The sequence below is a fragment of the Gossypium arboreum genome, chromosome 6 (assembly GCF_025698485.1).
Source record: "Gossypium arboreum isolate Shixiya-1 chromosome 6, ASM2569848v2, whole genome shotgun sequence".
Lineage (NCBI taxonomy): Eukaryota > Viridiplantae > Streptophyta > Magnoliopsida > Malvales > Malvaceae > Gossypium > Gossypium arboreum.
This window is the reverse complement of record NC_069075.1, coordinates 110,650,559-110,665,859: the sequence shown is the minus strand read 5'-3', so window position 1 is coordinate 110,665,859 and position 15,301 is coordinate 110,650,559. Positions and strand designations below refer to the sequence as shown.

General features: G+C 33.6%; 2 protein-coding genes across 4 annotated transcripts; both read right to left on the bottom strand.

Annotated features, from left to right (window-relative positions):
* Positions 1 to 4,707: 4,707 nt before the first annotated feature.
* LOC108484548 (NDR1/HIN1-like protein 13) lies at positions 4,708 to 5,872 on the bottom strand. The gene has a single exon (XM_017788369.2). The coding sequence runs from the start codon at positions 5,713 to 5,715 to the stop codon at positions 4,882 to 4,884; it is 834 nt and encodes a 277-aa protein (XP_017643858.1). The 5' UTR covers positions 5,716 to 5,872; the 3' UTR covers positions 4,708 to 4,881.
* Positions 5,873 to 11,551: 5,679 nt separating this feature from the next.
* Positions 11,552 to 14,792, bottom strand: LOC108484393 (uncharacterized). Of its 3 annotated transcripts, none has more exons than XM_017788165.2 (7): positions 14,364 to 14,792; positions 14,072 to 14,174; positions 13,829 to 13,949; positions 13,338 to 13,459; positions 13,106 to 13,227; positions 12,668 to 12,827; positions 11,552 to 12,286 (listed from the first exon to the last, which is right to left on the bottom strand). In XM_017788165.2, the coding sequence occupies exons 1-7, from the start codon at positions 14,512 to 14,514 to the stop codon at positions 12,214 to 12,216; spliced, it is 852 nt and encodes a 283-aa protein (XP_017643654.1). In that variant the 5' UTR covers positions 14,515 to 14,792; the 3' UTR covers positions 11,552 to 12,213. The 3 variants fall into 3 exon arrangements, with proteins under 3 accessions (XP_017643654.1, XP_017643655.1, XP_017643656.1); XM_017788166.2 differs by having other exon boundaries at positions 11,552 to 12,256; positions 14,364 to 14,788; XM_017788167.2 differs by having other exon boundaries at positions 11,552 to 12,241; positions 14,364 to 14,786.
* Between the last annotated feature and the right edge of the window lie 509 nt (positions 14,793 to 15,301).

Sequence of the window (15,301 nt, the reverse complement as noted above, 5' to 3'; positions counted from 1 at the left end):
TAACAAGGGAACCCAATCAAAATCTCCGCATCGATATAATATTTCATCAGGGACCATCCACGGGGCTCTCCATTCAACATCTTCTTCTTGCAGATTTTGGAGAACCGTCATCCAATTTTCTTTTGTTACATCATCTCGCCTCAGTGTAGCCACTAACTCTTTCAGTGGAGAGTAATTTTCAGAGAAGATACGATATGAGACCTTTTCCACTTTCCAAAATGGTCAGGAACCGGGATAGCAAGAGCATGCACATCCAATAAATCTCCTTCACCGCTCTTCTACGTGCATTTAATGATCTGAAAGTTTCCGCCAAGATTGCGGGTGCAGTGTGGTTCCTTTACCAAGCCTATCAAAAGGTCAACAACACCTCGTCTACATGCCCCAAAGCCTTGGAGAAGATGACCATCCATAGATGCTCAAGGCGAAGACATCTACCCTTTTCTTCACGCCGAGGTGCGCTAAGATTAGATCCTCGGGTTCCTCCATGGGATGCATTTACAATCTCCTTTTGTTTGATCCAGTTGTCACCCATCGTTCGCTCATCCCGTGATGTTCATCAATTTTTTGAAAATGCTTGGGGCGCTATGCGTCCGGTATAAATTCGCCTATCTCAATCTTTGGGCAACGAGCAAGGTCGTGTATTCTTCTATAGTAGGTACCAAATCTACCTTCCGAAAGTGAAGCAACTGTAGCGAAATTCCAATATTGGGCAAGGGCTTGAAACAGGTGCTCGTCTACCTTGACATCAAGCAGATAAGGTAAATCACCGTAATGACAATAGAATAACTGTTTGACCTCGTCGTCCCACTGGTTCCATATTTCTTTCAACTCTTGGAGATTATTCTGGGTTACGCTGATCCGAGTGAAATTCCATAACTCGACACATACCCCTTGGTAAGATCACACCTTTCTCTTGTTGTGTTGTCTCACCCATATCCGGACAAAAGCGTTGTCTTCTACTTTATCAAAAAACCCCTTTTCCATGATAAGCTATCTATTTAGGAACCGAACACGAATCAACACCTTTTATGATGAAAATGCCATGCAAATACAACGAAAGTAAAACAAAGCAAGTTAGTAGTTTATGCACAGTTCAAAGCAAACGAAGAATAATAAATATAGCACTTGCTCAGGTAACCACTAGGGTTTCGGAATGGCTCTACCTAGGGTGGGTTCTTAAGGCTCGCTACATGGGGTTTGATTCTAGAATAAGGGTATCTGAACCAGCAGATTCCTCGATCTTCACCCATTATAGGCTCATACTGCATCGAAGTTCGGTTCGGGAATACATTTCCTATGGTCGCACGGAGATGAAAATCTCACGAAGACATAGGTACGGATGTATCCCAAAGCAATCCACTATCCCGCACGGAGGTGAAAACCTCACGAAGGAATAGTTTCGCTTCCACTTAAGAGGGTATGACCACAACGGTCATGCAATGCAATATGCAACACTATTTAAAGAATCGGACCAACGTAGGTATTATTTAGTCCACAAAATAGGCGATGAAATGCAATGAAAGGATCGTATTTCAAAACCAAATTTTCAATTTTCGATAAAAGACAAGAGTTAATCAACTTGTGGCTTGACTCTCTCATTCGTGTCCCCAGTGGAGTCGCCAAGCTGTCGTAACCATTTTTAAAAAAAAAAACGGAAATCGACTTGGATTTTGAAAATAAAAGAACGGGAGTCGCCACCAATCTTTTTTAGGTGTGATCGGATCACCTTAAGTTAATCATTTTAATAAAAGTTAAGATTTACTAAAATGATAATATTTGGTCTCGAAAATCGAAAATGAGTTCGGAGTCGATTCACGCACAAGGAAGGATTAGCACCCTCGACACGCCCAAAATTGGTACCTAGTTGATTAATTAGTGTCTTAGTGTCGAAAATTTGAAAACTTGAAAGAATTTAAAGTACGATCCCTCTTTGTAAAAAGCTCAAGTGTTAAAGACATTCTCTTCTCAAAATATGAGATGTCACACCCAGTAAGTTAGGACACGACATCTTGAATTTTCGGGAGCGAGCTTGCCTTTTATGAAATCTGTGTATTTTATTAAAAGGGTATTCGATTATTTAGAATAAACGAGAGAAGTCGAAACCCAGTAAGTTAGGGCACGTTTTCTCGAATTCTCAAACACTGATTATTGCTTTTATTTCGAAACAAAATTCTTATTTCGAGATGACAAAATATCATACCCAGTAAGTTAGGGCACGACACTTTGCATCTTCGAGAATAAGTATTTTTCAAAACTCGTATAGTGATTTGAAAGAGTATTCCGTTATTTAAATTAAATGAGAAAAATCGAAACCCAGTAAGTTAGGGCACGATTATCTCGAATTACCAAATACGGAATATCAATTTCATGAAAGAATTATTTTAAAGTATTGAGTAAAAACATAATGTGATTCATAATAAAACATAAATGCTATAGTATTAATATGTATAATGACACAATGATAGGTGTAATAGCGTAAAAAAACAATTATAAAAGATGAAACAATAGTGAAGCTTAGAAATATGTAAATGTAAACACATACATGAGGAAAATGAAATGATCGAACATGCGAATAATAAATAAATAAACGAATGTAAAAAAAAATGGTAAAATAAAATGACAATGGTAATGATAATAATGATAAAAGTATATACATATATGTATTTAGGTACATACATAATAATAGAAGTAATAAGAAATATATAAAAGAAATATATACATACATAATAATAATAGTATGATATTAAAGGATACGTATCGTAGCATATAAAAATGTATACGTAATAAAATTATATAGTATATATATATACATACACGTTAGTGATAATAACGATAATACAAATAATGGATGATTCAAAGTTTGAAATAATTCATATAAAGATGCAAATAAATAGGTGATGAAATGATAATAATAATAAGAGTAATGATAGATATAAGCAAAATAGGTGCGTCAAAATACATATATATATATATGTGTATATACTAAATTAGTTAGTATAGAAATAGTAGCATATAAGTGATTACAAAAGGAAGAAAATGTTAAAATGCAAAAAGTAAATATAATATGATAGTGAATGAGTAATTAAAATAATACTATACACATAAAGAAATGTATATACGTACACATGCAATAAAGTATATATTAATAGAATAATAATAACCATATAAGTGATAATAATAATAATGGTAATACTATTTAAAATATATGTACATGAATAATAATAAAAGGTATGTATATATATAATAATAATGGTATAGTAAAATGATAATAATATATTAATGAATATGATAATACTAATAATAATAACAGTTAATAAATAATGCTACAAAATAGAAAATAGGGTAAAATAACATAAAAATTAGATTAAATCTAATAAGGATCAAATCCAAACTAAAACAGAGTTTTGGGCCCAATTGAAAGGAAATATAAAAGGGGACCTATTTGAACACGCTGCATTCTGAGAGGGCCAAAAGGAAATTTTCCCAAATCCTTAAAACGACATCGTAGAAATGAGGATCGGATCGCAAACACAATAGATTAAGGCCGATTTAAAAGAAATTAAAACCTGATTGCAAAACATATAAAAGCGGAAGGACTGGGCACGCAATTAGCCTTTAAGAGAAAAACACGCGGATCCCAGGGTGAGATGGGTCGGGTCTTCGGGTCGCGCCTAAACGGCGTCGTTTTTAAGGTGAGGTTGATGCCCAAAAGCAGCGCCAGATGCTAGCCTTATAAGAATCAAAAAATTTTTGGTTTCTCATTCTTCTTTGAGGTTTAAGAAAAAGAAGAGAGAGAGGATTTTCTCTCTGAGAAAATCGGAATCCGTCAAGGGTCCGTCCGGCCAGAGAGCCTCCGCAGCGCCATCGTCATTATCGGTAGCAAACCACCACCGCCATGCATGTGGTAGGAAAAGGTAAGGTTCGTCTCTTTTTGTTTTTTTTTTATATTATCTACGTTATATATATGTATATATGCATTAGTCATCAATATATTCAAAAGAGAAAAAGGTAAAAATAAATGAAAAAAGCGAAAATAATAACACGATCACCTTAGGTTATTAACCTTTTCCTCGATTTGACTGTTTATGCTTTACGATATTGCTAGGATTTCTATTCTTGCTTTGGATTTTAAGATTCAATATTGTTTTTCATTCCAAAACCAAAAAATCCTCTCTTTCTTTTTGATTCTACCTTGTATATATAGCCATTACATGTTTTTCTCTTTTAATATTTTGTCTATTCTCTTATTGTTGTCGCAGCAAGCAGTAGTGGAGCAGAGGCCACTTGCAGCGTCGGTGGTGGAGCGAGAGGGGTGGGGAGCATGTGCTGACGACTAGGGTTTCTTGGAGGAGTTTAGGATAGTGGGCTAGGGTTAGGTGGGGTTTGGGCTTAGTTGGGCTGAGTTAGGGGTTGGTTTGTAATTGAGTTTAGTGGGTTTTGAGTATTGAGCCCAAAATTGGGCTTGTACATTAATAAACGAATATATCCATAACTTTAGGACAGTCTATATACATGCAAACCTTATATTATTCCTAAAAGAAAAGGTTTACCATTAACAAATCATGACATGAAGTTTGGAATATGAAAACAATCGAAGAACCTATCTTATTTTAACTGCGGTTATCCGTAACCCTAATTGCCATTTCCCACTTTTCAGTCATTTGCTTATAGAGGTGGCTGCTGATTATTATTATGGAATTACAAAAATTATTAAAACCAGCCATCAAACTTCAAACAAATAATGCTGGAAATCTGATTGATAGAATTGGTATATGACGTTACATTTTTTAAATGAAAAAAAAAATCCAATTTCACACTCAAATTTCAACACCAAAACCATAATAAAAAATTCATCAAAATGGAAAACCTTTATCCCTCGTCTCAAAACGTCCATTTCCAGATCTTGATACGGAGATCAACCTTACATTTAGCGCCGGAGACATTGGCCGCCGCCGGCAACTTACCTTTCGGGACAACCCCTTTAATCCCATCGCACGTAATTCTAATCCCAACTTTCTTGCTCATCAATCCACCCATTTTTGCTGTCACTTTAGTATCCATCTCAACTTTCAACGACACTCCATTCCCTGTCTTCAGTTCCGGTCTCAAGTTGTTCACCGTCTCCGCGTCCAAATCCGACGACGACGCCACCGTAACCCCCCTGAAAGTCGACTCCTCTTTGCCGTCGCTGACGAATGACGGCAACGTTCCGTTCCCTATCAGAACGTCGCCATTGCTGGTCACACATGAAATGACGAATGGGTCGTACGAGAAGGAGAGATGAGAGTTGGGGTTTTTGGAAGAAAGGGTTAAGTTGAAAAGGGTTGAAAGATGGGAAGTGGAGGAGTCGGCGGCGGTTTTGAGCTTCAAGCGGTGGATACGGAGGGAAGCGAGGGTGAAAGAAGGGCGGTGAGGGCGGTAAAGGACGTAAAGGACGGTGCCAGTTATGGCTACTAAAAGGGCGAGCACGAGCATTATGAGGATGATCCAGAAACAGCAGCAGCAACAGTAGTTGCGCCGTGGACGGTAGTTGCGACGTCTGTTATGGGGCTGTGGACGGTAGGGTAGGCGGGCGGTGGGGTTAATGAGGTGGGATTTTGTAGTTCCGCCGTTGGTTGTGGTGGTGGTGGTGGTGGTAGTAGTAGTAGGAGCTGCTGATCCACCAGGGGCAGCGGTGGCGGTGGGTTTGGAGGAAGGGAATACTTTGTCCGCCATTGTCAAAAACTGAAAAATGGAGGATGTTTCAAAGGAAAAGTTGGAAAATGGTGAAATTTGTAAAGGGAGAAAGAGTGAATTCGAGGAGAAGAATTGAACATTGAAGTGAAAGACTGGTACTTTCCACCTTTGGATGGTACCACCTCACCATATTTGGATTTATTTATTTTTTAAATTATTGTGTTTAATATAAGCATTTAATCGAATTTTTTAAAAGTTATTTTAGCCAATTAAATTTGATAATTCCATGTTAATGTATACAAACGTAGGTCAACTTTGAGCACTCTAATTTCTTCAAAGTAACAGCGTCGGAGGAACAACTTAACTAATTAAGGCTAGGAGCACATCGCCGACAGTAGGGATGAGCAGACCGGTGCTCACCGTGAGGCGGACCGACCGACCCACCCCTAAGTCTAACTATGAATTTTTTAACTGCAATTACTTAAATATATCCTATTGGAGTTGAAATTACCGCGACTACCACTCACATTTTTGTATTTTAATATAAGCATTTAATTGAATTTTTTAAAAGTTATTTTAGCCAATTAAATTTGATAATTTTATATTTTAATATAAATATTTTAATTTTATAATATAATTGATTTGTGAGTAATTATTTTGATTAAAATGCAAACATATTTTTATGATAAAAGTAATGTCAAATAGTTCATTTCCTCAGTTCCTTTTTTCTTTAAATAGTATCAACATTTTAATAAAAATAATAATTAATGGTATTAAATTATTGAGTTCATTAATAATATTATAAAATGATTATATTAAATTAAAATATAAAACTTTATATTTAAATTTCTGAAGTACTTTACTGAAGTGTTGAAAATAATAAATTTAAAAAAAATCAGCTTTTCAAACTTGAATGTCAAGTCAAGGTTTTTCTTTCATTTTGGTTAATGTCCGAAGGAACATGTTACACGTTGGTTAGGATCTTTTTTATTTTAGATCTCTTTGGCTTTTGAGATGTGATGATGGCGTAAACTATCAGCAATAATTATTAGGTTAACTTTTTTTTTTTGAGTTTTAGATTTATTAATTATTTTGTATAAATTTGCTCATTGCTTTTTAATGTATTAGTCACTTTTATTGGCGGAGTAAAATTCATTTCTTTCGAAAAAAAATTGAATTTCAAATTAACTTAAGTGAGTTTTAAATTTTTTAGTTAACTTGAATTAATTGAGTTTAAATTTAAATTTTACAATTTAAATAATTTAAAATGAATAAATTGACCTTCCTCAACAACAATTAAAAAAGTTCAAAATAATTTTAAACAATTTAATATAATTTTCAAAATTCAAAATATTTATAAAAGATTCAAAATTCTGTACTTTTTAAAAGATTATAATTTTAAAAAAATTATAGAATATATAAAGAAAGTTAAAATTTTAAAATAATAAATTTGGGACTTAATTTTAACTAAATTAATTATTCAATTCTATTATACTTAAAAAGTTAATAATTTTGTATTGATGGAACTTATGCTTCATCATCTACGATGAGTGTTTGTTATTTTTTCTTTAAATTGTATGGTTCCATTCATTGAATAAATTAATGAATTTATCTTTCAAAAAATTTATTCAATTATACTATACTAAAGTATATTTTTTTCTTATTTTGCTTTAAAAAATTCAAATATATATAGTTTTAAATGTATGTGCTCTAACATAAAAATAGTTATATTGTAACAATATTTTAATTTGTCATGTTTAATTTTTAATCTAACTCGAATAATTTCATTTGAGTCGTCGACTTAAATTTCATTTCAATCGACTCGATCTGAAAGAATTTCAAATCGAGTTAGGATGATAGAATAAGATTTGTCAACTCAATTAAAAATTTATAATGTTATAAATTATAATTAAATTTATATTTCTATTTAACCAGCTTGAAATATTGGTTATGATAATTTTTTTTGTGTAAAACTAGAATGAGAAAATGTAATTTATCAATTTCTATTTGTTTAAGTTTCAAATGAAATGATTGGGTAAAAAACATAAAAATGTGTTTTTTTGTAATAATAAAAATTATCGAATTAGGCTAGTTTTTCGAAAAATTGCGGGATTAAGACGAAAAAAAAACGCTTCTAACTGAAAGTGTTTTCCATAACGACTACCTCACTCAACGGTTATTTAAATAGCCGTTTAAACCCCTCCCCCACCCCCCGGGACTAATTTTTCAAGTCAATCTCAACTCATCTCTTTCTCACATTCTCAAATCTCTCTCAATTCCCTTTTAATTTCTCACTCAACTTTTATTCCTCTCTCAACTCTCTCTCTCTCTTTTTATTATTAAAATTTTATTAAGGTTTTTAAATTATTTTTGTGTTACAATTTATTTGGTATTTATTGAAATTAGTAATGGAAAAATCTCTAATTCGTTTAGATGACAAGTATATTTCGGTCGATCAATTGCAAATGGTAAGAATTTTTTTATTATATTTAACCTAATTTAGTTTAAATATTTTCTTGTTATATTAAAATTTAATATTTTGTATGTTTTTTATATATAGTTGGAAGATCAGATTTTGGAGACTTATATTCGTAATCTACTCGCTCCTCCATCGTCTTTAATCAAAACCATACTTGAGAGATGCGAAATTTTTGCACATGGTCTAACTGGCTCGCGCACTCGCGCACAAAAACAACAATTTTACAAAACAATTTATGAGTTTGGTTGTAGTGCAGACATACAAGTCAATTGTAATATTTATAGTGTCCAATGGAACACCTAAGTATTTCAAGGGGTCGAACCCAAAAGAGATGGCGATTGAGTAATAAATAGCGTACACTCGAGATTCTAAGTGACTACTGGTACGATTTTATAGTACAAAAAATCATGCCAAGAAAATTTTGTAAGAAAATTAAATACGCTACTCTAAGGACCAAATTGTAAAGAGCGTAAAACTACAAAATTAACCAAAAATAGAAAACATCGGCAGATCGAAGTTCAAATCAAAGCCACTAACTCAGTGTTGTGTTGGTAGAGGTGTTCATGAGCCGGGCTCAACTAAAAATTTAGACCCATCTACTAGGCCTACGTTCGACCCGAAAAATGGGCCTAAAATTTTGCCCAAGCCCGACCCCGATAAAAATACTAAAACTCGAGCCTGACTCGGCCTGCCCATATTAATTTTTTATATATTTTTAAATATATATAATACATCAAAATACTAAAAACATCAAAATAAATATTTTCTAACAAATTGAAAATAAATCTTAAAAATATGTATACTTAAATAACACTAAGATAGATACAACTTAACAAGCAAATGTCTCTAAAATAATAACAAAATTAACAAAATTAACAATAAAATAAATTTTATATAATATCCAAAAATAACAATAAAATAGTAGCAATATATAGTAAAATGGTAGAAAAATATGGAGAAAACAACAAGAAAGTAACATTAAAAAAAAAGGTTTTTTTGTCCTTTAGTGAATTCAGGACGAGCCGGGCAGGGCCCAGGCTATTTTTTAAACGGCCTTATTTTTTTGTCAAAGCCCATTTTTTGGGCCTATATTTTTGTCCAAACCCTCCCACATTTAGGAGTGAGCCTTCGGGCCATGCCGGGTGGCTCGACCCATGAACAGATCTACGTGTTGGGGTCCAGTATTCTAGGTTACTGCCAAACCCCAACTGCTAAACGTTCTGCCTACCACGGTTGAAATCTAAGGCTGAAACCGATGAGTGTTTTCTTGTTGATGATTCTGAGATATCATAATGGAAACTTTCTAACAAAATAGAGAACCCACCGCACAATTGTGTCATTGGACTCTAAACTTGTCCTTTCGTTCCGACCTCTCGAACTGGAACATATGTTGACCTTCGACAACCTTCATCTGTGTTTGCAAACTCCGCATATAACTCGAGTATTAATGATCCACTAGTAATATGCATCTGCACCATACCTCCATCCACCTTGTGCCTTTGATATCAAAAGCGTCATATTTGACGAGGTCAACCGAAGCACAAAATCGATATTTCAATGATGATACTCTCATTTGATTGGATTTGACAATTTTTTGCCTAATTCTTGCACGCAACTCCAGCAATTGTATGTTAAGGTTGAAAGCCAACCATGCTGTGTTCTCAGATAAAAAATGACCCCATTGCCAGCATCACGGACTTCACTGTAGTAATAAACAACATTATTTTGTCCACTCATTTTCAATGAAATAACCTATTTCACATGTTCGAAACAAAAACATTATGCAAAAAATAGAGTTGTAATTATATATGAGCAACAAAAATCGAACCTTACTTTATGCAATTACGTGTTTACTCAAAATTATGCCTTACGAAATGGCTTGCGAATTTCATCTTCTTGCAATTTTGTTTGCTTGAAATTGCCTTATGGCATTCAATGCTGAAAGCCATACTTTTATATAGTCGAGGTGAGTGACAATTGATTCAGAAAATTTTTCGAGTGAGTGGTAGAGGAAAAACGCGCCCTACGTGGAGCGTTTTCTCACTACCACTCTCAACTCCTACAATTTCCCACTCACTCATCAGATATCCCGAGATTCTCGAGATAATATTTTCTGAAAAATTCTTATCGACCTCAATCTACCATAAGCTACGAGTGATCAAAACTCAATTGCATTCGAAAAAATTGAAAAAACGAACTAAGAGTTAATCGAATCGAGTAGTTCGAGTTTTGATTTTGAATCAAATTAAAATTTACAATTCGAATATATAATTGGTGTAAATATGATTATTGTAAATACTCTTCTGATACCTATCATTTTTCATTTTTGAAAATTACATCGAATTGTGCTCTAAATAATTTCAAAATTTTAAAATAATATTAACTTTATAACTTAAAAATTATAAAAAGTTTAATTATTAAAGTTGTAATAATATATGAGAAACAAATAAATTATAAATTATTAAAGTGTAAAAGTGCAATTATATTGACATGTAATTTCATAAAAAAAATAAGAAACGAGAAATTTTGTAGGAGGGCGAATTAAATTGTATATTTTTTATAATAAAAATACAATTTTACTATTTTAATAACTTCTAGAGAATTAAATCAAATTTTTATTATTTTTGAGGTCAAAGTACTAATTTAAATTTTTATAAATTATTAAAGAGGGCAGGGGAAAAAAATCATTTTACTAGCTCCGCCATGGACAAACCTATCATTTTTGTTTTATACACTCTCTGTTAAGAGAAAACAGATAGAGAGAAGTTTAATATCAGTAGGCAAACCATCCCTTTTGCATTAACTTAAAACCGAAGTAAAATATTTATTCTATAAAAAACCAAAGTAAAATTACTAGGTATTTTGGCAGTAGAATTTTTTAAAAAATAACGGGCTCTTTTAATAATTTTTTAATTTTTTTTTTTTTGGATTTCACTAAATTTTAGTTTTGGGGAATGGGGACATAACATAATCTCAAGGTTTTTATTTCAGGAGGAATAAACAAAATTCCTAAAAAATTATAATTGAACAACCCAAAGAAAATCTGAAAAAAGGGCGTATTGAGTTTTGGTGGTTGAGTTGAGAGTTAGTAGTAGGTAAAGCATGATCATCTATTCATCATATTTCATGCTTCCCTTTTTCCTACCAAATTACAAGCATTTGTTATGATGTCATTTTTCTTATTGAATAAAACCGTAAAACCAATGTCTGAATTTGGTAATACGATATAAGTTGATATGGATGGTGAGACTTCATCTTCCAAGTCATTTCCCCTTACCTAAGCTACCATCCATGAAGGACAATGATCATTCAAGCCAAGGGCTTCCCTTTTACCAGTCTTAAATTGATAAAAGGCAAATAGAGTATGCAAGCCTGTATATGGACACACTTTGGTGATTATATAATAAAACAAATGTGCATTTAGAAGCATCTTGATTTGAAGTTTACTAAGCTCAATTCAAAATTGACATTCAAGATTATCCTCCAACTTCCAACATACCTGGAAAAAGAGGAGGATGAAACCGGGAAATCTTGTACCAATATTTTGAGCATGAATTTCCAAGAAAAAAAAAAAAAGAGAGTAACAATTCATGGTTCATATCTCAATTAGACATTTGCTACATGAAGCTCTCACTAGCATGTCCATTAAGTTCTCCACAGGCCATTGCCATTGTCACAGTCACCAAATCAGTATAATTCATGTCACATTATAAGACTTGTATGGTAAAACTATGAAAAATGGGCAAAAAAAGGAGACACCATGCTAGCAAAATGTATATTATAGTATGGTCACGAATCATGATTTGACACCCAGAAACCAACTCGGTCTAAAGTGCAAATCCGGAAAGGTGGATGGTTAATGGATTCTACTTGCCTTTGTTCTTTGCGGATCCAGAGTAATGCAGAAAGCATGGGAGAAGAAATTTCATCAAGTTCTTCATCAGAACTAAATGGTAATCATGTCATTTGTTGTCAGCTCCCATGGTTCTTCGTATAAAAATTTCTCAATCACAGTGAATGCTGCCATAGGAATGCCTTCATCCTCTTTGAATTCTTCATCAGGGACATTCTTTGATTTCACCTAATCTGTCATGACTTCCACTACCAAGTAAGAGAAAACAATAACTTTTTCTGCAAGTCATCAGCAACAAAATGTAATTTGTATAAAGATCAAATAATTTACAAGGACATCTTGAACTCGATCCATTCATTGCAGTTAAAAAAAATAAAGATGTCTTAACTGCATAGCAGTGTGAAGATTAAACAATCGACTCAAGTAATTCAAACAAACAAACAAAAAAAAGGATAGGATTCCCAATGCAAAGAAATATATAGAACCAAAATGAAACACATTGAGCCCTTGCAAACACTCGGACATTGTAATAACACTTCCAAATGCCTTAATGAAAGAAGCATTTCAGTCATTACATTTGGATTATTGGAAAACTTTGTTCATATGAAATGCTAAAAAGCATCTAAGAATTTCCATTCTGAACCTTAAAATTTGAATACCTCGGGAATCTGCAGCTCCTATGCATAAGCATAACTGTAACCAGAACAGGGGCGATTGCAGAACACAGGTGCTCCAAGGAGTGTCCACTGATAATATAATTATTTGCGCGGTATATCTTCATGTCAGCTAGAGCTTCCATTTTGGCCAGGATGAAAACTCCTGTACCAGATTGTTATCGTATTTTTAAGCAAACCAACATTCTTGAGAGCAAGGAAAGAAAATACAATATACTCCCAATGCTTTTCGAAAACAGAGAGAACGAGAGAGTATCAAATGACATAAAGATTAAAGAAGACAATCCAAAGGAAGCATATTCCATACAGCTCCTAGCATGCTAATTGTAGTAAATCCACAAATTTCTAACCCTTTTTCCACATGATTATTTGCTTGAAGTGGGATTTCCATGTGAGGCGGGAAAAGGAAGACAAATGACATACCTACCGTCCAAAGCCAGTATCTAGAGTGGGTATATTTAGGTGGGAACAAAAATGTCATGATCGGAATAGCAATGCACGGAATTAACTGGAATATCATGCACAACCGAAGATCATTAAATGTTCTGCAAACAATAATCGAGTCTTATTCAGCCAAAACAAATCGAAATCTGAATGACAAGCATTGACCAATTCAGTGAACAGATGAAAAGATCATCTCAAGAAAGAATCAAACCTTGCATAACTCGTGCTTAGAACAGCAAGAACTACTAGTGAAAAAAGGCAACTTAATCCAATTCTTTCTCCGAGTCTCTCGAGTATAAAAGTAGAAAAAAGAGAGGAATAAGCAATCATCATCTGCACATATGTGAATTAATTTGATGTTATGGAGCATTTGACAGAAATATGGTAGTAAAATTCCAAAGGGGCTATGATTGTGGATGAAATAGAATGGAAACTCATCTGCAATTTCTGATTCTTTCTATGTAAAAAGACAATAAAAACACCAAATTAGAAACAAAGCAAGTGAGATTTCAACTATTTGGCATTCAGCAATGAAGCGCAAATTCGAAGAATAGACAAAAATATAATATTGAAGTTCATGGTTTCAACTACGGCAAATAGCTGTGTTAAGAACAACATTTGAATGATGGAAACAACCATCAAGAACCGAAAGCTAGAGGAACAAATAAAAAAAATATAAAGAAGTAAAGTTGCAAGGCTAACCGGCAAGGTGTCCAGCAGTACTCGATTGTCATCAGGCCTGAGATGATAATAAGCAGAACCAAAAGCCACACTAGCAGTTCCTCCATAGAAAAGCAGCCAGCCCCACATCTCTCCTGGCAATCTGCCACCAATCCACCGTCCATAAACATCAGTTAATCAGCAAATGGTCATAAATTTATCCTTTACAAATTACAACTTAAAGAAATCTAATTTTTTTTTAAAAAAAGGGGGCAAGAAAACAACCTTATATTGAAAAAGCTTCCTCCTCCAAGGCAAAGAACAAACCCAAGAACACCCACAATCAGAAATGGGAAATTGGTGATCACATTCAACGTGTTAGGAACTCCTATAAGCAAAACAATGAATGAGGAAACATAAAATTTTGCAAATTTTCCCTTTTAATGTACAATTTTCTCTTCTTCTTTTTTCCACATCCCATCCCATCCCATCCCATCCCATCCCATCCCATCCCATCCCATACCTTCACTTCACTTCACTTGTTTCTTAGAAAACACGATGTAAAAGAAAGAGTTACCTACGAAGTTGCGCATGTCAGCATAGAGATGGTTCCTGTAAGAAAGTGGGATCTTTGGAGTAACCAACATGATGAAAAGCCAACAAAGCAATGCAACTCCCCATGTTCGACTTCTTCCTCTTCCTACCTGTTGATTCACCATCCAAACCATTGTTTCCTCTTTTTTTTTTTTCTTTTTTCTTTGAAAGAAAAACTGTCAACTTTTCCTTCTCTGTTTCCACTGTCTATGTTTGGGTTTTTTTTTCTTATGATCTGCTCTATACTTCCGGGGAATATTTTTCTTCGGCTTTATGTTCGATTTTGCATTTGTTTTCATTCGAATTTGACGATGTTTCATATGTGTCCCCCCCCTTTATCTTCTCCCAACATGGGCTATATAGGCCCTTTTTCTTTCTGAGGCTGTTTTCAGATTACATAGACCTGTAAATAGGGTCCAAAAAAAGAAAAATAAAATTTCTTTCCTTTTGTGAAGGCCCAATCTTGAATTATGGTAAATTTCTCTAAGTTGGCACATGAAGGCATGGCTTTAAGCCTCTTGCCTTTCATTTATTCACCAAACCTATCTGTGTTTAAAATTTCAATTATATTAATCTCGGGTTTAACTTTTAGACAATCTCTCTTCCTTAATCTTTTATACAAAAATAACTTCTTTTTATATCTCATTGAGTCAATCCTTACACAAATTCTCCTTTTCTTTTTGAAATTCATTGAAAACTTCCTTTACATCAACTCAAGTAGCACAGGTGGAAACAAGCATTACAAATTTGGGGAAATTTTTATACGATTCAAACCCTAAATTTGATGTTCACAGACTTAAAATCCATATGGAATCTTACCACTGCATTAGTATTTTATTCAGAACACTGTTATATTATTGATAAAATTATAACCTTGATACAAACAATCAACAATACAATCTGGTGATAAATCTAATTAAC